Consider the following 25,995-nt stretch of genomic DNA (forward strand, 5'->3'; position numbering starts at 1 on the left):
TGATGCCAGTTTTTTGAAGCCACTGGAAACGGTGCGATTTTTTTTTTTTTCAGTAAAGCAAGAAAAATATTATTATTATTGTTTTCCCCTGCTGAACTGCTTGCAGTAGTCAGGTCTAGTGCTAAAACATCACAAGCTATTTTTCAACCTGACCTTTCAATATTATTTCGTGATCATTGACATTTGATATTGCAAGCAGTATTGTGAAAGAATTAGGACATAGCAGTTTCCCCAGAAATTGAGGCACAAATAAGTCATCTGGTAGACATTGCCACGTGTCCAGATTTGTCTGGGAGAACAGAGGCGCCAATTTTGAATCCTCAGTTCTTCTCCACTGTTCTGGTTTTAGGCAGGTGTTGCTTTCGTGTGGCTCTTGTACTATAAATCCCCTGAATATCCCATGGTCCTCGTGCCTTAGTTTCTATATATAACTTGGGCAGTGGTAATATAGGGAGCCTACTCCATTTTCTTACCTTCCAGACACTCCTCAGCACATTGTAGGCTGCTTCCCCAACACTTGCTTAAAATTGCACAAAAGGATGTCACCCAGAATGTCTTATTACTAAATACAATGGGAGGGTCTCAGGCTTTACCTCTATTAATTTTGATGATGTTGAGCACTTCCTCCTTGAAACCCACACTCTCCTTGCCCGCAGCTGTGCCTTCCTTGGTTTGGATTTTTTACCTCTTTGGCTGTTTCTTTTCGGTTTATGTCCTCTGCTCACCCTTTAAATATTGACGTTCCTCAGGGCTCTGTCTCAAGGCCTCTTCCGTTTGCTTTTGCACACTCCTCTGGGCAACCTCAGTCGCTTCTCTGGCTACAGTTATCACCTCTCTGTGGCTGCTTTTTGCATAGGTTGGCTTGGTCCACATTTCTCTCGATGTTCAGCTTGCACATCCTGTTGCCAGTTAATGTCTAACTCTCTCCCCTCCGCAACTCAGCAGGTCTAAACCTGTCCCAGATGGAACTCATCAACTCCATCCTTTCTCCACCCACACCTTCTGGTAATCCGTCTCAGTGATGATCAGCATCACCGTCCACTCCACTGACTAAGATGAAAAAACTGGATGTTATTCTTGATGCCTCTCTCTGCCTACTTCCCATGTCAAATGCACATAAGTCCTGTCACAGTAACTTAAACCTTGCCTATTTAATATCTCTAAATTCCAGTGTTCTCTTTTGTGTAAAGAGAAGAGTTTTACCTGCTGTATGGGATTGTTGTGAGATTAAATTAGATACTGTATCTTGCATTGTGTTTGTGCCCGGCAGGCTGCTGCCCACTGCATTCCGTGCTGCGCCATGTCCTATCTTTCACATTGCTGCCAGATTTATATCTCAAGTATGCATATCGGATCATTTCACCATCCTCAGATGGCTTATAATTACTATAAGAATAAATCTAAGCTCCTTGCCTGATATTTAAGGCCCTGTAGTACCTACACTTACCTCTTGTATGTCTCCAACCTTATTTCTTTTTCCTTCACATCTCATCTTAGATGTTGTTTTATCCAGGAAGACTTGGACAGTCCTGTTACTTTAGGGGAGGTTAGTTATTCTGTCTCCTTCTCACAAATAGATCTCCCTTAACACTTATCAGGCCTTACTGTAATAACTTATTATTATTTTTAAAAATCTGAACCTGTACTAGTTTTTGAGATCTATTGTGAGGCTGGGGACTGGGTTTATCTCAGTCATTTTCTTTTTTTAAAAGATTTTTTTGTTGTTGTTGATGTGGACCAGTTTTAAAGTCTTTATTGAATTCGTTGCAACACTGCTTCTTCTTTATGTCTTTTTTTTTTTTTTTTGGCTGCAAGGATGTGGGGTCTTAGCTCCTCCCATCGACTGGCCCTGCACCCCCTGCATTGGAAGGTGAAGTCTTAACCATTTGACTGCGAGGGAAATCCTTCAGTTACTTTCTGTATTCCTGTAATTAGCATCAGTTCAGTTCAGTTCAGTCACTCATTCATGTCCAACTCTTTGCGACCCCCTGGACTATAACACGCCAGGCTTCCCTGTCCATCATCGACTCTCAGAGCTTGCTCAAACTCATGTCCATAGAGTCGGTGATGCCATCCAACCATCTCATCCTCTGTCGTCCCCTTCTGGGACCCTTCAATCTTTCCCAGCATAGGGGTCTTTTCCAGGGAGTCAGTTCTTTGCATCAGGTGGTCAAAGCATTGGAGCTTCAGCTTCAGCATCAGTCCTTCCAATGAATATTCAGGACTGATTTCTTTGAGGATGGACTGGTTTGATCTTCTTGCAGCCCAAGGGACTCTCAAGAGTCTTCCCCAACACCACAGTTCAAAAGCATCAGTTCTTCAGCACTCAGCTTTCTTGATAGTCCAGCTCTCACATCCATACATGACTACTGGAAAAACCATATCCTTGACTAGACAGACCTTTGTTGGCAAGTAATGTCTCTGCTTAATATGCTGTCTAGGTTGGCCATAACTTTTCTTCCAAGGAGCAAGCATCTTTTAATTTCATGGCTGCAGTCACCATGTGCAGTGATTTTGAAGCCCAGGAAAATACAGTCCATCACTGTTTCCATTGTTTCCCCATCTATTTGCCAAGAAGTGATGGGACCAGATGCCATGATTTTAGTTTTTGAAGGGTGAGTTTTAAGCTAGCTTTTTCACTGTCTTTCACTTTCATCAAGAGCCTCTTCAGTTCCTCTTCACTTTCTGCCATATGGGTAGTGTCATCTGTGTATATGAGGTTATTGATATCTATCCTAGTTACTAGCATAACCTAGTAACTACCATAATGTCTAGCATATAGTTGGTATTCAGGTAATCTTTATTAAATGAATGAAAAACTTCAGCTTTTTACAATAATTTTCTGCCAGTATAGTTTTTAAAATTATTTCAGTCAATCTGGATGTCTCATTTAGTTAAACATAAACCAGCAATCCGTTTATTTGATGCAGACAAATTGATAAAAAATAGTAGAAAAGAAACTAGGTTAAAATTCACTCATGTGCCGTATCAGTAGAAGGAAATAATAAAGACTTTATTCCTTCCAATTTTCAAAATTTCTAGAGTTTTTGGGTCATAATTTAGACCCAGATTTTCTCCATAGCCCATAGCTGTAATTTTTAGGACAACCTGTAAACTCTGGTGTCAATATTAGTTGACTTGTGGTTATCAAGTCCCTACTGAGATGATGCTGGGAAAGTTTCAAAGAATGAGCAAAGCTAAACTTATGTCTAGAAAAATCTAAGTCTTCAGAATTCCTGGTAAATGTCTCAGGTTATCACTTTGTATTTCTCAGAATTAATATTCAGACACTATGTATTAGTCTCTGATCTTTCATTCACTTCACTTTCTTAATCTATCATGTCAGTGATTGTTACAAGCTGAGTGTCTTCTGTGTCTGAAGCTTTGCTAGAAGTTGAGGAAGATAAGAAATAACACATCCTTCCTCTCTAGATGTTCATGATCTTATTAAAGAGATACTCATTTTCATGAACAGATGGTAATACAAGGAAGCACGCAATAAGCACTGAATGTGTAAATTCTATGAGTGGAGGAGTCTGGAGAGCATAGAGATATTAAGCAGAGGCAGTGGGGGGGTCGAATGTAGAACAGATAGAAGCTGGATCCTTTGAGAGGAGGTATCTCAGAATTCTAAGTAGGGATCTTAGGGCAGGCAAAGTCACAGTGAAAGTAAGACACATGACATTAGAACTGCTTGGTTAAAATAGAGAGTTTGAGAGTTTAAGTATACTTTTGGAGGAGGGCAAAGGGAGCAAGGAAGGTTGGAGACAGATAATTCTTCAGTCTTAGCTCTTTAGGCTCTTGGCAGAAGGAAAAGTGTTTGTTTGGTTGGTTTTGGTGTGTATGAAGGGGCTTAGTTTGAGCAGAAGAGTGATAATGCCAACATTTCAGTAGAGATAGTCTTGTGTGTGGGAAAGGGGTAAAGATAAACAGGATAAGAGATTGATGGAATAAGATTGGTTTAAAATTCCAGACTTGTCAGTTAAGTGGCATGTAAAAGCCTGTCTGTTGTTCTTATGCCCAAGACCAAAACGTTTGGTCTCAGGATCCTTTATGGTCTTAAAAATTCATGAAGACACCAATATACTAAAGTATGTGTAGTTTATAGCTATTGATATTTGCCATCATAGAAGTTAATGTTAAGAAAAATTAAATAATGTATCAAGATTGATGGGAGAAATATCAATAACCTCCGATATGCAGATGACACCACCCTTATGGCAGAAAGTGAAGGAGAACTAAAGAGCCTCTTGATGAAAGTCAAAGAAGAGAGTGAAAAAGTTGACTTAAAGCTCAGCATTCAGAAAACTAAGATGATGGCATCTGGTCCCATCACTTCATGGCAAATAGATGGGGAAACAGTGGAAACAGTGGCTGACTTTATTTTGGGGGGCTGCAAATCACTGCAAATGGTGACTGCAGCCATGAAATTAAAAGATGCTTACTCTTTGGAAGAAAAGTTATGACCAACCTAGACAGCATATTAAAAAGCAGAGACATTAATTACTTTGCCAACAAAGCTCCATCTAGTCAAAGCTATGGTTTTTCCAGTGGTCATGTATGGATGTGAGAGTTGAGTGCTGAAGAATTGATCCTTTCGAACTGTGGTGTTGGAGAAGACTCTTGAGAGTCCCTTGGGCTGCAAGAAGATCAAACCAGTTCATCCTAAAGGAAATCAGTCCTGAATATTCATTGGAAGGACTGATGCTGAAGCTGAAACTCTAATACTTTGGCCACTTCATGCGAAGAATTGAGTCACTGGAAAAGACCCTGATGCTGGGAAAGATTGAAGGTGGGAGAAGGGGACGACAGAGGATGAGATGGCTGGATGGCATCACTGACTCAGTGGACATGAGTTTGAGTAAACTCTGGGAGTTGGCGATGGACAGGGAGGCCTGGCATGCAATAGTCCAGGGGGTCGCAAAGAGTTGGACATGACTGAGCAACTGAACTGAACTGAAAAGACCTTTTGTTCCCAACAACAAACAGGAGGAGGCCTAGGCAACCACCTCCTTACCCCTGGAGGCAGGTCAGGATCAGGAGGTCAAGAATCCAGGTTATTTGTGCTCTGACACTACACTGGGCTTTTAGGTGAGAGAACCTTGAGAAACTCCATGGAGAGTGGGGCATGGCTGAGAGCCTTGTAGGTAGCTGTGGTCAAGTCAAAAAATTTTGTAAGCCTCTTTTAAAGAGAGTATCAAAGCTTTTAAAATTTCTTTTGCTTTAGTAAAAATTAAAAGAAAAAAAGGAAAAAATATCAGCATGTCTTAACTGTATATAGGAGGAATCTGGAAAAAGATTAAAAAACCCCAATGATTTGACTTTATTTTCCTTATTGAAATTGGAATATGTGCATGTTGTCTAAAACGTTGGCAAACATAGAGAAGCAGAAAGGAAAAACAAAAAAAATCGCCCATAATTTCAGCACTCAGAGATAAAAAATGTTAACATTTTGAGGCATGTATCTCTGGATTTTATTTAACTTGGTTTATAGCAATGGTATTACTATTATTATTATTTTTTTGCAGTGGTATCATTTTATACACATTGTTTTGTAGTAATCTGTTTTTTCCCCTTAAAGTGAAAAGTGACAGTGTTTGTTAGTCACTCAATCATGTCTGACTCTTTGCTAATCCATGGACTATAGCCCACCAGGCTGCTCTGTCCTTGGGGTTCTCCAGGCAAGAGTACTGGAATGGATTACCATTTCCTTCTTCAGGGCATCTTCCCCAGGGATTGAACCTGCATTGAACCTTCCCCAGGGTATCCTGCATTGAAGGTGGATTCTTTACTGCCTCTTTCTTCTTTAAATAATATATCCAGGAAAGGGTCTTTTTGTCTTCTCTTAAGGAAGAGCTTTGAGAGTGCCGCTGAGCATGCACACACACGTGTACATCATGGGAGGGGAGTGCTCCAGTACCATCATGGCTCAGTAGGAAAACCCGCAGGGAAAATAGAAGAACAAATCTTGGGGCAACAGAGCTGGGATCACTTGATTAGCCACTTCTTAACACCTTAGAAGATCATGCTTCCAGAACGTTCTCTTCTCAAACTGTAGACAACTCTTTTATCATGGTGAAATAATCGTGACTCAACTTTAAAGAGGAAAGAGGGGGAAAAAGTTCAAGAGAAGATTGGTAGTGGGTGACTGAGCACATACACACGTTGGGCAATATCACGGCGGCTTGGAAGTGATAGGAGCTCCTTGTAACTGCGGTTGGGCAGATCCACTGTTGCGTCATAAGCAAACCTGGAAGTGATGCCTGCAGTTGCCCCCACTTTAGAGCCTCCACTACCAGCATGGAGCATTTGAATCACCAGTTCCCGGCTCTTGTGCGGTCACCCCCGAAGGGGAAAGTCAATTGAACTGTTCACTGTTTTCAAGGTCAGAAATGGCCTCCCAACTGTTCAACTCAAATCACCTTTTTAAACTTCACATATTCACATTGTCCTCTTGGGATCTTTGGCCAGTTGCCATAATATTCGAATCATTCTTGTGTGTACTTCATCTTCTATACTTCTTTTGCTTTTTGTATAATTTTGTTTAAGTAACTATGAAAAACCAGTTTGGCAATTGTTTTTAAAACCTGCTGTGAAGACAGGCGAGGGGTTAATTCATTCATTTACTACATTTATTCAACAAGTGTTTGCTGATCCTTGCTGTGTGTCAGTCACACAGTATTAATATTGTTAGTAATAGCAGTAGTTAATACAGTACTAAGATAGATATGTGCTCAAGGATTCCAGAGATTTCTTTCCCATTAAATATTTATTTTAGATCTTCATCTTTTCTTCTTCCTGATGCATTCCTAACAATCTGAGACCAGTGTTCCTGGTCTTCCCGTCTTATGTTCATACGATGGTAGCTTAGGTGGGTGAATCAATAAGCTGACTTCTCTGCTTGAACTGTAAGAACACTGGGTTTAAAGCAGTGACAGGGAAGCAAAGCAAAGAATATCCACTTCTGGATATTCTAGGTTTGACGATCGTGCCGCAGGGGTGTGTCATGGCTGCGTTAGCAGCCATGGGCAGGTGGTGGAGGGTGCTGTGCCCGGTCAGGGCTGGCTGCCTCTTCAGTGTGGCTGCTGCACCTGCCCAGCCACACTGGGTGTTTGGGGTGATGAACTTCTTGGAGGCTGATGGACAATAAGGAAGGCTTATTGGAAGGGCAAAAGTCATGACCCGCTCCCATTTCCCTCTTAATTCTCATCATGGTAAGAAAACTTGACTGATGTTTGAATTTGGCTGATGTTTATTTTTGAGGTCTCTCTTTCCGACTCTGTGACCCCATGGACTGCAGCCCACCAGGCTCCTCCGTCCATGGGATTTTCCAGGCAAGAGTACTGGAGTGGGTTGCCATTTCCTTCTCCAGGGGATCTTCCCGACCCAGGGATCAAACCTGGGTCTCCCGCATTGTAGGCAGACGCTTTTACCGTCTGAGCCACCAGGGAAGTCCTTCTCTTTGGATAGGATGCTAAATATGGTCTAAGAGTAATTTAGCTTGATGATTCAAGTCACTATAAGTCACATTTATACACTATTGATAAGTGTGTAAATACATTCCTTGATGGGTCTAAATAGTTCTTTCTTTCATTGTTTGTGTTCGTTCAGCCCACCTAAACATAGGAGACACAGGAAAACGTTGGCTTGAATTTTAAGTTGTTTAATCTTGGACAATTTACCTTTCTAAGACATGATTTCTATATCCCAGATTTCTCTTAAAATCTACTTTACTATGATAGTTGATGTGGGGATTAAAATAGATTATACATTTATCTTAAGCATATAGCTTTTATGTACTGGCCAGAATTCCTATAATAACTGTTCTTTATAAAATTCACTTGTCAAGTAATCATCACATAGTTACTTATATTACTGAGTTCTGCTTTAGGTAGTTTTTTTTGACCCAGGTCTTATCTTCCAGCCATCAGAAGCATTGAACTAACATTTCAGATACAGCGCCTGTATCTGCTCCTCCAAGAAGCCTTCTCTGACCTCTTCCCTCACAAGACTTTGCATGTGTCTTTATTATTATATCAATTTACAGCAATTAATCGTTACAGTTATCTGTGAAAGTGAAAGTGTTAGTCACTCAGTCGTCTCTGACTTTTTGCGATCCCATGGACTGTAGCCTGTCAGGCTCCTCTGTCTATGGAATTCTCCAGGCAAGAATACTGGAGTGGGTTGCCATTCCCTTCTCCAGGGGATCTTCCCGACCTAGGGATCGAACACAGCTCTCCTACACTGCAGGCATTTTCTTTACTCTCTGAGCCACCAGGGAAGCCCATCATTTTGTTTACTGAATGGTGAGCTTATTGAAGATGGAACCATGTCTTATTCTCAGCACCTACCGGAATGCTTGGCCCAGAGGAATTTGATCAACCTGTGACTGATGAATGAATAAATGAAAGTGAGGGAGAAGTGGAAGTGGCTTTTATGAGAGCAGAATAGATTCAGAGTTTGCATGGATTCTTATTCAGCCTCTTACCTGTGGCATCTCTTCAAACAAGAGACCTGTCATTCATCTGGGGAATGGGGAGAGAGATTACACGACTTTCCTCTCAGCTGTATATGTGGCAAATTCCAGAAGGCTAGCTGTAGTTCTTACTGAAAAACGACAGCTGTCACAGAGCAGGGCAGGGTGGAAAAGTTGCTAAGAAAAGAAGGTGGATAGGGCTCTTTCAGACTTGAATTCTAACCCCAGTTCTACCTCTGGGTCCCTTTGGGACTTTGTAATGAAATTTAAAGTTTGTGTGTTACTTGACAGCCTGGACTAACTGACTGAACTTGATGTTGCATTCTAGTTTTGATCATCACTGAGTCTAAATGTGTTAGGAGGCCCTTACTCTCCTTGATTTGAGAGCTCAGCTACGCCTATAGCACAGTCCTTGTTCAGAATGTGAGCTGCTCAGCTTCCACAGAATCACAGTCTGTGCAAAAACAGAATCTGAAACCACCTCTGGGGTGACTCCTGAATGGGATAATGTTTCATTTTTGGTGTAACGTGAAAGCCTAGGCTTAATGTGTGCAGGATCAGATGGTCCTATTGCTTTGTATTATTTAGTGGATACCGTTTGACTAAACAGCCAAGTAGAGAAGAGAACCCATGTGTTGGGAAAAGGAAGAAGAATGGAGAAGCTTATTTTTTAATTTTTTTTTTTGCTTTCAGCCAGGTTCTGATGTACCAGGAGTTTTCCTTTGCTAGCTTTAAGAGTATCTTATGTTTTTGATGTCTTTTGTTCATCATAGATTTTTTTTTTTTGCATTGATTTTTTATCTATTTTTTTTTGCCACATCCTTAAGTACATGGGGTCTTAGTTCCCCAACCAGGGATCAAACCTGTGCCCCGTGCAGTGGAAGTTGAGAGTCTTAACAGCTGGACCACCAGGGAAGTCCCCAAAGTGTCTTTTAAATAATTACTTTGAGTATCAATTAGGAGTCTTTCATTTGTAAGTGAAAGAAACTTAAGTGAAATTAGCTTAAGTCAAAAAAGAAATTCTTTGACTTAGGTAACCAAGGAGTCAAGGGGGGCAGAACCAGCTTTAGGCGCAGATGTATCCAGGAGACTAGTGCTCATATTGGATACCTACCTTTCTCTGCCTATTAGTTCACCTTCACTCATGTGATGGGAAAGTGGCCAAAGGGACCCATAGGCAGTCTGTGGGTCCCTTTGGCCACTTTACCACCATAGCAATCCTAGTGAAAGAAAATTTCTTCAGTGGCTCCACCAGAGAGTGGACAAGTCTGGGTCCTATGTTTCCTGGTCAGTCACAGCTACATCACGTAGAGGGAGGCTCCCATCCCAGGCAGGTGAGCTGTTCCTTGATAATGGAGAAGGGATCTCAGACAGGCAAAAGCAATTCACTGGCCTTAATTATTTCTTGTGTTCTGGGCTTATCTTGCTCTGTCTTCCACTTCCATTGTTTCCACTGTGGGAACAGTGGAAACACAGTGACAGACTTTACTGTTTTGGGCTCCAAAATCACTATAGATGGTGACAGCTGTGAAATTAAAAGATGCTTGCTCCTTGGAAGAAAAGTTATGACCAACCGAGACAGCATATTAAAAAGCAGAGACATTACTTTGCCAACAAAGGTCCAGCTAGTCAAAGCTATGGTTTTTCCAGTAGTCATGTGTGGATGTGAGAATTGGACTATAAAGAAAGATGAGCACCGAAGAATTGATGCTTTTGAACTGTGGTGTTGGAGAAGACTCTTGAGAGTCCCTTGGACTGCAAGGAGATCCAACCAGTCCATCCTAAAGAAATCAGTCCTGAATAATCATTAGAAGGACTGATGCTGAAGCTGAAACTCCAATACTTTGGCCACCTGATGTGAAGAACAGACTCATTTGAAAAGACCCTGATGCTGGGAAAGATTGAAGGCAGGAGGAGAAGGGGACTACAGAGAATGGATGGTTGGATGGCATCACCGATTCAGTGGACAAGAGTTTGAGTAAACTCCAGGAGTTGGTGATGGACAGGGAGGCCTGGTATGCTGCAGTCCATGGGGTTGCAAAGAGTTGGACACGACTGAGTGACTGAACTGAACTGAACTGCTCTATCTTATTCACGGACTTCCTTTCCTGCTTTTGCACAAATCATATATGTATTCTCAAAGCTTTTCTCTCTTTTCTGTACTCTCTCTGTGACGATCTCCTCTAGTCCCACTTAGCTGTTACCTCTTTACAGAAGACAGTCACATCTTGATCTCTGGCCTCTACCTTTCCCAGAGAAAGCTCATTCATCATTTCCCTGTGGTGTCCCACAAACAGGCATTGCAACTTTAAATGTCTAAAATCAAACTTGCCACCACCCTTCGATACCTTTCTGTTCCTAGGTTCTCTAATCCCACAAGTAGCAACATTCTATTTCTACTTCCTGGAGTTTTGACCTCAGAGTTGTTTTTGACTATTTCCTCTGCGTATTATTTCTGCTTTGTATGAACTCTCATAGTTCTTTATCATTAATCATTTTCTCTCTGGTTTTAGAGATACTGGTGTATCTGAATTATTGCTGCTGAAATTATTTAAGTTTCCTGATGGAAAGTATGATGACTTATTTTTCTTTGTACCATTTCTTTCTTGTCACCCTCCAGTGTCCCTCCACCTTCAGCTTCTCCCATCACTGTAATACCCAGAATTTATGAAGCAATAAATGCTTGTTGATTGAAGGAAAGAATTTCTGTGATGTGTAGTATAGTTATTATACATAGTTTGGTATTGTTAAAAAGAAGTCTGATAGTAAGGTAATAAAAACAGATTTTATTCAAGAACTATTGCAATAGGGGAAAAGTACCTTGGTATAGAACAGTGTTCTTTTCAGTTCTGAATACATCATAGACAAGTGGGGATTTATAGCCAAGAGCAGCATGGGGATCAATGGATGGGAAACTACTGAGAGGAAACATCAGAGGCAGAGAGGGATTTTGACTAAACAGACCCAACAGGGTTTCTGCTAAAGCCAGGTTAATCAGATATTAGGGTGAGGAAGGAGGAATTTCACCAGATATTGAGGATATTCGGATAATGTCACATGGTAAGGACAGGGGATTCTCTGTAAACATATTTAGCAGCATTCTTGCTAAAACTGAGCAGCGCCAGCCATACAAGGATGGATGGAAAGCTGCAGCTTAGAGGACTTAGACTGGGCAGGCTGTGTGAGTTGCTCAGTCATGTCCGACTCTCTGCCACCCCACAGATTGTAGCCCACCAGGCTTCTCTGTCCATGGAATTTTCTAGGCAAGAATACTGGAGTAGATTGCCATTCCCTTCTCCAGAGGAACTTCCCAGTGCTGGTCTCCTTCCTCACAGGCAGATTCTTTACCGTTTGAGCTACAGGGAAGTCCAGAGGACTTAGAAGAACCTGACTGAAGTTTAGTCAAGGAGGAGTCTGTTTATTTATCTGAGCTGTGTAATCTCAAGTCTTGCCTAACTCCTTGGCACCTTAGTATAAGCAGATTTCCACTGTGTGAAATGTTGAGAGAGGAACTTGCCCTAATCATTCAACCTTCCCCTGTCCTCTCTTTGGACCGGTCCCCAGAATCCCTACAAAGATAGGTCTAGAAGAGAAACAAAACAACTTCTCACTAGTCAGCACTGGTGGAAGGTGAAGTGGAGGAAGCAGAAGAAGGCATGTATGGAACTATCTGCTAAAATGATTTTGAATATAATTTGGGGTCTCATTAAGGAGATGCATCTAAGTCCCTTGACCTCTACCATGTATTTGGTACTTTGTGTGTATAAGACCTCTCTGAGATCGTCTTAACGCAGGTAGGAGTTTAACTCAACATGTAGAAAACGCCTTTAGGAAAAACTCAGCCCAGCCCACTGTGCCTTAGCACGGCTGCTGGTTGCAGTCTACAGCTTTTTTTGCACAAAGCTCAAAGGGCCACAGCAGACCTCAGAGTGGCAGTCTTGAGAACAGCAGTGTTGTAAGAGCAAATGGGTGGAAAGAACAGCCAGTACGGAAATGTGAAGGAGCCCGTGAAAGCACACGGAAGCAGATACTCTTCAGGTTAATCACCCTGAGCTGTTTTCTGAGCAGCCCCTGTTGATCACACCAGTTTTATAGTTCATTCATTGTTCATTTCGGAGGAGAAGGGGTGTGTTTGAGAGGATGTTTGAACTTCCTCAGTGGTTCTGCCAGTTCTGTTGTCACTCTGTTCTGCCCAGGCCCTGGGCGCTCATCCTGTTTATCTCTCCTCTGGAAAGCACTGCCCTTTCTTAGACAACTGCTTTCTTTGTGTCAGGTTCAACTTTGTTATTTCAAAGCACCATAAAAATCCGTATTGTTTAAAACCAAATAAGGTGCAGTATAAAGCGGTTTGCATTCCACTTGCTGGTAGCTATTAGATTGGTGCAAACGTAATTGTGGTTTTGGACTGTGAATTCTAAATCGCTATAACTAGTCTCAAACACATCTTTATTAATCAAAATAAGAATCATTCAACCAACACATTTTTGCCAACGAGAAATAAGTTTGTTTATTCCTGTAGCATAAAAATCCATGCTCTGGGATTTGACCGACTCTGGGAAAACATATTCTGCCTCTTGCTGTTTGTGGAAGCATTTTCTCTGCAAAAAGTTGTAGAGATGCTGGAAGAAGTGGTAGTCGGTTGGCCAGAGGTCAGGTGAATACGGTAGATGAGGCAAAACTTTGTAGCCCAATTTGTTCAACTTTTGAAGCGTTGGTTGCACAATGTACGGTCAGATGTTGTCATGGAGAAGAATTGGGCCCTTTCTGTTGATCAGTGCTGAATGCATGCGTTACAGTTTTTGGTGCATCTCATTTATTTGCTGAGCATACTTCTCAGATGTAATGGTTTTTCACCAGCGTTCAGAAAGCTGTGGTGGATCAGACGGGTAGCAGACCACCACAGTGACCATGACCTTCTTTTGGTGCAAGTTTGGCTTTGGGAAGTGCTTTGGAGCTGCTTCTTGTCCAACCACTGAGCTGATGGTCACTGGTTATCACATACAATCCACTTTTCATTGCATGTCACACTCTGATTGAGAAATGGTTTGCTGTTGTTGCATAGAATATGAGAAATGACACTTCAAAAATGATGATTTTTTTGATTTTCAGACAGCTCGTGAGGCATCCACTTATCGAGCTTTTTCACCTTACCAGTTTGCTTCAAATGTCAAACGACTATAGAATGGTCAACACTGAGTTCTTTGGCAGCTTCTTGTATAGTTGTGAGAGGATCAGCTTTAGTGATTGCTTTCAGTTGGTGGTTGTCAACTTCTGACGGCCAGCTGCTGTGGTCCTCATCTTCCAGGCTCTCATCTCGTTTGCAAAACTTCTTGAACCACCACTGCGCTGTCTATTCATTAGCAGTCCTTGGGCCAAATGCTTTGGTAATGTTGCGAGTTGTCTCTGCTGCTTTATTACCCATTTCTGAACTCGAATAAGAAAATGACCTGAATTTGTTTTTTGTCTAACATCATTTCCATAGTCTAAAATAAACACAAAATAAACAGCAAGCCATTAGTCATTGGCAAAAAAACATAAAGTGAGAAATGTGCATTAAAATGTTATATAACATAACCATATTTATTTAAGAATGTATTCTAGTATCAAATGTCAAATTTCAACAGTGCAAAAATTGCAATTACTTTGGCACCAACCTAATATTTAATTAAACTAAATCAATTAATTTTCACTCATAACGCCTTTATTTTTATTTTTTAAAGTTAAAATATAGTTGACATACAATATTATGTTAGTTTTAGGTGATTATATTATGTTACATTATATCAGATTATGTTAGTTTTGATGATTAGAAATTTGCAGGCATTATGAAGTGATAAGTAGTAACCATCTATCCCCACATAAAATTATGACAATATTATTGACCATGTTCCTTATGCTGTATATTACAACTCTATGGCTTATTTATTTTATAACTGGAGGTTTGTATCTCTTAATCCCCTACACCTACTACCCCCCCCCCACCCCCCACCTTTTCTGGCGGTCGCTGTTTTCTGAAATAGATAGCCGTTTTAAATGAAGCATGCCTGCCATTAATTCAGTTTTGTCACACTCTTAGTAGTCCTCATTCTAAAATCATAAAGCAAAGCTTGAGTTTTGTTGTCTCACTACCTTTTTGTTCTTTCAGCACAGATCAAGACTCTCAGCTGTCTTACAATATTGATTTATATTCTTGACTGCATTTTTTAAAAAACTGTATGTAGGAGAGTGTCTTTAGTGATTTACAATGGACAGTCTGGCATCCATAAGGATAGTGACTTTAAAACTCTTGACTGCCATTTATAGTAAGAAATGAACTTTATATTGTGGTCCAATATCCATGTGTCTGGTATGTAGACAGTGTAGCTGAAGGGAAAGTTTGACTAAGCAATACTTATTCTTGTTTTATGTGATACACTCCACAGTTTCTATGATATTGTGTTTTCTTACTTACAAAATGCTGACTCTGATGTTGTAAGTGGATTTCCTGATCCATGAATGCGTCACAGTTGAGTCTAAAAGGAACTGTTTAGCAGTCATCAAGTTTTAGGAAGTCTTAGATTGTGAATTCTGAGAAGACTTTGCACATTATCTATGCACAACTTCCCCTTTTCCTCCTATTTTGGAGGCATTTCCTTGCAGGGAAACAGTGCAGCTTTGTGTTTCTACTTCTACACCTATTTATTTCTGGAATCATGCAGTGGGGCAACTGAGTCACATGGACTCTGTATGTTTTTTTGGGCCACGCCTTGTAGCTTGCCAAATCTTAGTTCCCTAAAGAGGGATTGAAACCAGGCCCTAGACAATTGAAAGTGTGGAATCCTAACCACAGGCCTGCCAGGGAGTTCCCTGGACTCTGTAATGTTTGAGCCTTGCAATTATACTGCTAGATGTCTTCATGGTAATGAATAAACTATACCCGCTTTCTGTCCCCCGGTTGGCCATCAAGCTGTTTTTCTCCCTCCATTAGTTCATTATCCCCTATTCTTGACCTTAGGAAAGACTATTAACAGAGCATTGAGTGTATTATGACCTCTTCTAGGGATGGCACACCGTTCTCACTGTTATGAACCAAAGGAGAGTTTGGCTTGAATGAAGAACAACTTTAGGTACATATTTCAGCATTAAAAGTTGTCTGAATGTGCATTTTCTTTAAGGCAATTGGAGTCTTAGCGTTTGGCAACTTCATATTTTTGTAGAGGGTTAGGACTTTAGCAGGACTTCCCCAGCGGCTCAGTGGTAATGAATTCACCTGCAATGCAGGAGACCCTGAGAGACTGGTTCGATCCTTGGGTCGGGAAGAACCCCACTCCAGTAATTTTGCCTGGAAAATCCCATGGACAGAGGAGCCTGGTGGGTTGCAGTCCATAGGGTTGCAAAGAGTCGGACACGACTGAGCGACTAAATGACAACGAAGGGCTTCAATGTGTATATCTGGGGAGGACACAATCCAGTCCAGAGAACGAAGCTGAAGTCTTAGTGGGGCTGAAATACTGGCTGAAGGATGTGAAGAAATGTCCTTTGCACTTATTAGAGATATAATTATTTTATTTGAGTGAATGGGTATTTTTAATGCTCTGTAATTCTTACAACATTTATTAGCAGTTGTAACACATTTAATTTCTTTTATATTCATCTTAATAATGCAAGTATATAGAAGAAAGTTTAGAGTTAAAATATACCTGAGTAAACTGATACTTTAAAAAGTTATTTCTGAAGAGAATTTTTTTCTAATGCAGGTTCTATTCCTTATTAATAGTTAAATGAATTTATCAACAGCCTCGCACCATTTTCAAAACTTTCTGTGATATAGCAAAGCTACCCACCATCACTGAGAATAATATTTTAGCCAACAATGATTTGTTCTAAAGACATGTTTTAAAACAACTTTTACGTATTAAGATTCTTATTATTTTAGTCTAGGATGCATGAATTTCTTAATCATGAAATTATAAGGGAACCAGGTGTGTTTGTCTGTAAGAAATGCTGTACTGAGCCACTTCAGTAGCCTCCATGAAATACCTATTTGAACTAAAGAAAAACAGAGATGGAAAACTGAGGATATAAAGTTGTTTTAGAGCTCTTTGTGTGAATTGGTTCGCTGTTAATATTTTTTAAATCCTGGAAATCCCCAAACGTCTTATATTTTGGCTGCTATAGATAGACTGTTGATCACGAAAAATTTTTTTGGCCATTTTTCTAGTTTCTAGCACTAAAGAGGTGTGATTTGCTTCACAATTATAGAAGTCTATACATTTTTACAGTAGGCTTGTTTTGAATTGTGGTGTTGGAGAAGACTCTTGAGAGTCCCTTGGACTGCAAGGAGATCCAACCAGTCCATTCTGAAGGAGATCAGCCCTGGGATTTCTTTGGAAGGAATGATGCTAAAGTTGAAACTCCAGTACTTTGGCCACCTCATGCAAAGAGTTGACTCATTGGAAAAGACTCTGATGCTGGGAGGGATTGGGGGCAGGAGGAGAAGGGGACAACAGAGGATGAGATGGCTGGATGGCACCACCGACTCGATGGACGTGAGTCTGAGTGAACTGCGGGAGTTGGTGATGGACAGGGAGGCCTGGCGAGCTGTGATTCATGGGGTCGCAAAGAGTCCACAGGACTGAGCGGCTGAACTGAACTGAACTGAACTGTGTATAGAAAGCAATGTTGAGTGTCTGGAGAAGATACTTTGTGTCTCTTTATGGTGTTTTTGTTTGCAGACTTGGCTGTGTTGACTGGTATATGTGTACTTTGTTTCTTCTGTTTCAGTGTTTATCAGCTGAAGAGATCTTTTCCCTTCATGGGTTTTCAAATGCTACACAGATCACCAGCTCAAACTTCTCTGTCATCTGTCCAGCAGTCTTACAGCAACTGAACTTTCACCCTTGCAAGGAAAGGCTCAAACACAAAACAAAACCAAGTCTTTCAGAGGGTATGTTGGAAGTTTTTTTTTCTCATTTGTTGGGAAAATCTGTGGGCTAGTCTGAAATGAAATCAAGATACATCTGCTTTATTGCTCTGAATCAATCTGCACAGAATCCCTTGGTTAAAACAAACAAACAAACAAACAAACAAAAACCAATTTATATTCTGGAAATCTTTCAGAGTAAGCATAGCTAGAACTCATTTATGCCTCAAAAGTTATGCTGTTCTATTTATGGAGTCAACGTTTTACTTGGTACCAGTTGAAAATTTTATAAAATTTGGTCTAGTTTTAAACAATGTACGTTTTATGCTGTGTACATTGGATGGCACATTACACTATTTGCATTCACTATTTGGGTCGTAACTGATCCTTTTCTATTACCTTGTGCTTATCGTATTATTTTAAAACTTGTCAGTTTATCTATCACTGTCAGTAAAGGGAAAAGGGAGCTAGTATGATTCCAAATTAAATCTTAAGGTACTGAGTTATTGCTGCTTTGATTTTCAAAAATGAAAGAATATGCCACTGACTATTTTAAGTGCCTATAGTAGTGTTGCCATAGATTATTGCCTTAAAAAACAATTGTAAAGAAAATTTAAAATATAAGTGAGTATAGTCTTACTATATAGTTCACATACTTAATTAAATGTGTGGAAGAATTCTTTCATGAGTGAGATAAACCAACTGTTGGGGCTGTTTGCCAACTCTGCGGTTTCATGGTATTCTCCGATTGTTACCTGGCCCACGTGAGTATTTTAATTCTCTTTTGTTTTGTTCCTTTATTTTCTGTTTATTAAGGATTACTGAGGGGAGGGAGAGGGCCATGGCTAGATCTTCTCTGGGGGGCAGAATTCTTGGTCCAGGAAATACCAGCATAAGCTTGGGGATGATCTTGGCATGTGCTTATACATCAGTGAGAAAGCATGCATGTCTGGGCACAGTGAGCAGGAGGCAGAGTAGAAGGAGATGGTAGCCAGGGGCCAGATAGGGAGGGCTTGTAGGGTGTGGTAAACGGAATTTTGTTCTGAATGTAGTCTGAAGACACTGTAGGGTTCTAAACAAGAGGGTGATATGATTTTATTTGGATTTGTAAAAGATTATTCTACTTGCACTTTGAAGAATAAGTTGTTATGGGGCAAGAGTAGAAGCAAGGAAATGGGTCAGGGGTGGGGGGCTTAGCCTGATGAGGGCTTGGTCTAAGGTGGGAGAGGAGAAGTGAGGAGATATGGTCAGATTCAGGATGGATTTCAGTGAGGCTTCCCCAATGCCTCGATGGCTCAGCAGCAATGCAGGGATGCAGGAGACGTGGGTTCCATCCCTAGGTCGTCAAGCTCCCCTGGAGGAGGAAATGGCAGCCCACTCCAGTATTCTCACCAGGAAAACATCCCAGTCCATGAGGTCAGAAAGAGTCAGATGACTGATCGTCAAAGCATGTGGGCACTCAGGGTGGACTTTGGAGATGGTACTAATGTGGTTTGCCCTCTGCACTGGATGTGTGAGAGGGATAGATGAATGAAATTTGAGCCAGAGAAACTGAATAAATGGTTGCACCTGTATCCTGGGGTGGACAAGCCTGGGGAGGAGCATTTTGTTGTGGAGGAAGCGAGTGGTGAGTGTATTTTTGATGTGATTAGTGTGAGCTGTGGATGTAGACCCACAAGGCATGATGTCCAGTAGACAGTGGATTCACACATCCAGAGACTAGGTTGAGGCTGGAGATGTCATCTTAGTGGTCTTTGGAGCCACTGGTCTGAGTGAGCACATCTAATGTGGATATAGATAGAGGACACAAAGAGATAGGGAACATAGAGTAAAAATGGAGAAGAAAAGGGAAGCCGCAACAAAGGAAGTGCCTATTTTTACCAACTTTTGGATTCCTTTGTGTATATATGAGTAACAGGGATAACAAGGCAAAAATAATGATCATAGCCAACTTTTATGAAGTGCTTACTGTAACAGCTACTTTTCCAAATTCTTTTATGTGTTAACTCAATTCATCTTTGGACAACTAAATGATGGAGGAACAGCTATTCCCATTCTACAGCCTAGGAAACTGAGACACAGTTCAAAATCATTTGCTCAAAATTACACAGCCTGTCTCTGTGCTTCATCTGTAAAATGGAGATAGTAATAGTACTTTCCTTCTAGAATTGTTAGAAATAGTAAGTGAGTTAACATATGCAAGCACCTAGAACAGTGCCTGGCAGAAAGTAGGAGGAATGTGCCTTCGTTCTTCTTATACACGTGCTCAGAGGTTGACTCCATTCCTTGGCCTCCATGGAAGACTATTCTTTTCTAACAGAGAAATGATTTTTTAAATAATGAAATGCCCTGGATTCTTTATATAACAGTTTACTTAATGTAGAGACAATTTTGAGCTCATTCAAAGGAATGAAAAACCAAAATAAAAGCAAGCCAAAGAGTCATGACTCATTTGTAAAGACTCTGATGCTGGGAAAGAGTGAAGGCGGGAGGAGAAGGGGATGGAAGAGGATGAGATGGCTGGATGGCATCACTGACTCTATGGACATGAGTTTGAGTGAACTCCAGGAGTTGGTGATGGACAGGGAAGCCTGATGTGCTGCAGTCCACGGGTTCTCAGAGAGTTGGACACGACTGAGTGACTGAACTGAACTGAACTGAACTGAACTGAAAGAGTCATGATACCAGGATTTTATGAGTACATTTACTCTGATATTTCAGTGAACAGATAAAAGAGTTTCATGTAATCTGAGACCTCATATTTTGTGATTTTGCAATTGCCTTTCATGTGCTTTATAAACTCATATTGATGAGTGCCATAAACTGATGGTGAATTAAATTCTCTAGGAGATTAATTACATTTTAGCAGTAAGTTAATGGTCCAAAGTTGCCTCATTTTTTTTTTTCAGTTACAGAATGCCATTCAATTCAAATAACAGATAAGAATAATAGTATCTTACCCTTAATAGTATCCCTGAAAATCACATTGTCCAACTCTGTAATACAACTGGTGACATAAGTGTGTGCTCCAGTGGGGTTAAATGGCTTCCTTCAGGTACAATACCTAAGGCGGGATGAGAGCCCAGGGCTCCTGACTCCTGTTTTGCTGTATAACAGTGAGCCAGGTGAACTAAAATTTATATCATGTCTACTTACTAAATTAAAAAAAAAAAACAACTACATTTATTTAAGACGTTAAGGACTGGGTTAAATGGTTTAATTTTATCCTTTTAAAAACTCTATGAAATAAAAGAATTAAATGAGTTTGAAAAGGTGACATTCTTAGAACAGTCTTAACACATCGTGGGCATTTGTAAATGTTAGCTGTTGTTACTAATATTCCTTGAAAATGTATTAATAATCCTTCAGAGTTCACTGAGAAGCAGAGAGAAAGGATTTTCTCTGAAACAGATCATTAGAGGGAGTCCCATGTGTAGATGGAGAGGTTCAAGGAATATTTTTATATTAATTCATTCTTTGGTGCTTAAGTTGAGTGGATGAACAGATCTTTTTTCCGCTTGAGTAATGCCCTAACAACATGAAGGGAAAGCTATGCTGTGTGCCTGGAGTGTAATGAATGGTTCACACTCCCACCATTCCCCAGGTGGTTCAATAAATGTGCACAGTAATAGTAAGGAAGGTTAGAAACATTGGACCAGCAAATGAACTGGTATTTTTTGACAGAGTTCTAGGCTGTGCCTTGAAAATATGGCATTCATTAATTCATCAAGGTATGTGTGCTATTTGCTGGGCAACATTCTAGGCTCTGAGGATGAATAAAACATAGCCCCTGTCCTTGAAAATCTTATAATTGGTAGACAAATATGCATACATGTGTACTAAGTTGCTTCAGTCGTGTCTGACTCTTTGTGACCCCATGGACTGTAGTCCTCCACGCTCCTCTGTCCATGGGATTCTCCAGGCAAGGATACTGGAGTGGGTTGCCATGTCCTCCTCCAGGGGATCTTCCTGACCCAGGGATTGATCCTGTGTCTCTTAGGTCTCCTGCATTGGCAGGTGAGTTCTTTACCACTAGCGCCACCTGGGAAGCAGACAAATATATAAGTGATAAAATGATAGTGGCACGCAAGAAATGGCAAATGACCCAGATGTCTTCAGAGAGCTCTGGGAAACTTGATGAGCAAGAGATTGCTGCCTGGAGGAGCCAAAAAGGCTTCATGGAGGAGAGGAGGTCTTGTCATTGGTTTGGAGAGCCGTGTGTGAGTTTGTCAGGCAATGAAGACAGAAAGGTGTTTCTAGGTAAAGAACCACAGTGCAAAGATATTCTGTATATGGAAAACATTGTGTCTGCATGAAAGCCACGTTGATAAAGGGGAAATAAACAAGACTGTCGAGGTTGTGTGGCAGTTTATATGAAGGACAGTTGCAAATAGGAACACAAGGTGATTGGAATCTGTTTTCAGATCATGAGTTTCGTGGCTGTGTCAAGTAGGGAGAGGAAGACAAGACGGAAGGCTCTCATAAGGCAGCCCATGAAGACTGGGAGATGACAAGAGCCGGAACTCAAGGCACAGGCAATGCGATGGAGAAATGAGTGAAATATCTCAAGCAGAACTGATTGAGTTTGGCTGCTGATTGTGTTTGGAATTGACTGTACAGAGTGAGAAATTGAAATCTATCCTGATGCTTCTGCTGTTTATAGAAACAGTGGACAAGGGTAGTGGAATAGGACATCTCAGGGGGAAGCTGATGAGTTTAATACGTGTAGTGGCTTTGCCTCTATTTGATACTCCAAAAATTCTTTGCATTTTGATTTTTTGAGTTTAGTTTCAATGTGTATATATCTTGTCTACCTGATTAGATTATAAATATTTATCGAAAGAATGAACACATGTAGGCGAGTGATGGGATAGAAGGATGTTTGTGCTAAGGGCTACCCACACAGATTATACTCTGGAGGAAGAGGTGGGGTTGAGAACTTTCTCTAAGTGGAAGTGCTGAGGGGCGTGGGTAGTATTGCATTAGGCGATAAGGTAACAAATGGGAACAAGGTGGATCTTTGGAGTCTGGTGAGATAACTCTGCAGGGATGGTCAGGAGTCTGGGACTGATAGGAAAGTACCTGTAGAAGATAAAGGCATGGTGGGTGCTGTGATGATCTTTGTGGTAACATTGTAGCATTTATTATCTGTCCTTTTCATATGGTGCTCAGCACAAGCTACCTTGTTTTGCTTTGTGTATATGTGTTCCTGCTAGCCTCTCCAAGCCAATGGTTCAAGCCCCTTGTTGGCAGAAACTACCTTTTGGTCTACATTCTAGGCTCTGTTTGCTAGGACTGTTTATTTGTAGTTAGAGTCATTAGAATAATGGTGAGCAATCCTATATGCAGGAAGCACAATATAAAACATTCACTGTTTTGTTGAGTCTCTTGAGCTTTTTAAAAATTAGATCACCTCCAAGGAGTAATAAAGCATATTGCTAAGGAATGTGGGTCCTGGGACTGGACTGGGTTTGAAATCTCATTCTATTCACATGACTCAGGCAATTTAAATAAATTCAAATAAACTCCATGTGCCTTGGTTTTTCCAACTGCATGAAGGAGGTAATAGGACTAACCTCACAGGGATTTGTGAAGATAAAATGATTTAATATAGGCTAGTCAGTTAGCACGGTACATGGCGCATGACAAGCACTCGCCAACATGTACCCCAACGATAGTGTCAACAAAAAAAACACCCCAACATTTAAAAATGTTTTCTGGACATTTTAAAGAAGTGACAATTCAGAGGCAGCGTTCTAATCGTTCACACTGTCCTTTGCACGCCGGGAGTGAGGCCATGGGCAAAGCCAGTGTCAGACACTTCCAGGGGCCAACTTCTGTCTCAGCTTGTCCTACCCTGGCACCTGCACGGTTCACACAGGCTGTTCCTCACATTCCCATTTTGTCTTCCATCTCCTCTAAGATAACCGAGGAGATATTGAGGCCCAAAGGTCATGCATACCATTGGCTAAAGACCTTAGGATGCCATCCAATCATTTCATTCTAAGTAATATTTATTAAACATCACTAGGGTGTCTTGCCCTGGGGATGGAGATATGAAGAATGCACCCCCATCTGTGTGTATAGCATATTTTCACCTTTGTCTGAGCCCAGTGGGGTGAGTTGTGCAAGGTATCCACTCTCCCCCGCTGCCATATGCTCCCTTCCTGAGTGCTCACTACCCTGGGGCTCCCTGGAGGCCTGGGCAGGGGGCTGAGGTGCCACCCCCCCGAGGAGGTGCTGTCCACAGGCACCTGCAGATGAGTGATTATGATCAGCTCAGTGTCAGCAACTATGGTCATCTTGAAGCTAACCACTCCCACCCATCTCCACCCCTATCTTGCACTCATTCCCCCATATCTTCTCCTTGAAAAGCCTTTAAAGAAGAAACACATTTCAGGCTTAATGTACAGTAAGATGTCGTTTGCTCCTTTGCGCTGATTATTTTCCACTCTTTCCCTCTCGCCCACAGTTTGGGGGTACGGATTCCTGTCAGTGACAATTATTAATCTGGCTTCTCTCCTCGGATTGGTTTTGACTCCATTGATAAAGAAATCTTATTTCCCTAAGATTCTGACCTATTTTGTGGGGCTGGCCATCGGGACTCTATTTTCAAATGCAATTTTCCAACTTATACCAGAGGTAAGGAGGTTGGGCTGTTTGTTTCTGTGAATAATTGTTGCTTTTAAATGTTTTAGCACTTTGTACATTTTAAGCCTCCATAATTCTTGCAGCAGTTTATGGTCTGGTTTATAGTGTTTTGGATAAGAAAAAGCTGAATCACAGCAAATGGAAAAGCTTGTCCCAAACTCTGGGGAAGTCAGTGTCAGGGAGAAAATTGATCTGAGTGGCTAGCCACCAGGACGTGCTCAGACAGGCCTGGGACACCTTGGAGGGCCTTAACAACTCCATTCTGTCGCACATTCAGCAAATTTGATTTTCTGTGCTTATTATTTATTTGTTTCTGGAGAGCACACAGTATCTGATTTACTAAACATATACAACAAAATTCCTTCATATGTTTACGACCGCTGTAGATCAGAGGACATATTAGAAAAAGGTTGACAAACCTTTTCATTTCTTTTTTTTTTTTTGACTGTGGAAAAAAATCAATTGAGGGCCGATAAATAAATAGCAGCTTATTTTTTCCTTTAATGAAAATATGTTACAGATGCCGTTGCCCAGAGTTGACCAGCACATGATATATGCATTTTACTTCAAATCTATAATGTGGTCATATAGGGAAGAGAGGCAGAGGGAGGAGAATGAGTCGAGGAAGGGAGATGGGAAGGAGAGAAAGACATGAATAGGAAGGAGCCACAGAGGAGAACTAGAGAATCCATACCCACGTGGATGATATTACTCCAGCCCATGTACACACAAAGGTGGAGCTCCAAACAGAGAGAAAATGGCACCACCTTCAGCTCATAACTTTTAGAAAATTACAACTCTATGAAAGTGGGGATGTAACTTCTTAAAGTCATAGTATTATTATTATATCTAGAAGGGACCTAGGAGAACAGGTACTTCAAACCCTCAATTGCAAAAATTAAAATCCAAAATTGCAAAAATTAAAAAAGTCCAGGGAGACTAAATCACTTACAATCAGTAACAAAGCAAGGATTAAAGTTCAGACTTTCTGAATAAAAACTTTACATGTAATATTATTCATGGGCCATATTTAATATAGCATATATATTAACTCATCTGATTTGTGGGTCAAATTAAATTAAACTGATATTGTTTGTGAACTGAGGATTGTACCTTTATGATTTTGAAGTTTTCTCTTTTATTGAAAATGCAATAATACATAAAAATGTCTACTAGAAAAATAAGACACTTCTTCAGTAGCACTTAAAGATATTTTTTTTGCCTTTCTGTGATAATTAGGGAATTATGGATGGATGTGCTCAGAGAATTATGTAAACACTAAAGAATCTATCTGTTTAATAATAACCCCAATTTACATAATTATTCCTTTTGTGGCAAAATTACTTCCCCTTTGTTATTTTAGTTTCATACCCTCTGTGTTAGGTATATGGAGCAGGTATTTTATGTCATTTTTGCACTGTATAAATAGGTCCAGAGAAGCTACTGAAATGAAAATGTGACATGAGGTCTCCCCTGCAGAGACAAATGTAGAAGAACCCAGGTGTCTTCGGAGCTTGTAATTCTTATCTGCTTAGAACTTCTTGGCTCTATAATTTCAAACTCTAGCTCTTGCCCTATGTTCTTTAAATGATGCATTATTTCATTATCATTGTGTGTGTCTGTGTGTGTCTGTGTGTGTGTATGTCTGTGTGCCTGGTATTTTAAATTTTTTCTTCTTTATTCTGGAGCTCTGTTGTTAATTTATCTCTGTAGGACTTACTAGGATCCTCTACATTCAAGAAGATCTCTTGTGAAAACAATAATCCAAATGAGCTGCCATATTTGCTTTAAAAATTTGACTCTGCATATGAGGGAAAAATATATTACTTTTAGGAAAAGTGGATAATCAATGTCTCATTTGTCGTTATGACTTATATCTAATGTTATCTTATAAACGTAGGAATCAGTACTGCTTTTTCACTATGAAAAGTTTACTTTTGGGGGGCAAATATTGCTGAAGATTTTA

At 40.6% G+C, this 25,995-nt stretch overlaps 1 protein-coding gene across 3 annotated transcripts in view; it reads left to right on the forward strand.

Annotated features, from left to right (window-relative positions):
* SLC39A8 (solute carrier family 39 member 8) overlaps positions 1-25,995 on the forward strand; it is an 83,169-nt gene that overhangs the window by 14,348 nt on the left and 42,826 nt on the right. For all 3 annotated transcript variants that reach the window (XM_069593613.1, XM_069593612.1, XM_069593614.1), the window contains exons 3-4: positions 17,240-17,402; positions 23,851-24,020. In XM_069593613.1, coding sequence (XP_069449714.1) covers positions 17,240-17,402; positions 23,851-24,020 — 333 coding nt within the window. The remainder of the gene's footprint in view (positions 1-17,239; positions 17,403-23,850; positions 24,021-25,995) is intronic.

This window comes from Ovis canadensis, chromosome 6 (assembly GCF_042477335.2).
Source record: "Ovis canadensis isolate MfBH-ARS-UI-01 breed Bighorn chromosome 6, ARS-UI_OviCan_v2, whole genome shotgun sequence".
Lineage (NCBI taxonomy): Eukaryota > Metazoa > Chordata > Mammalia > Artiodactyla > Bovidae > Ovis > Ovis canadensis.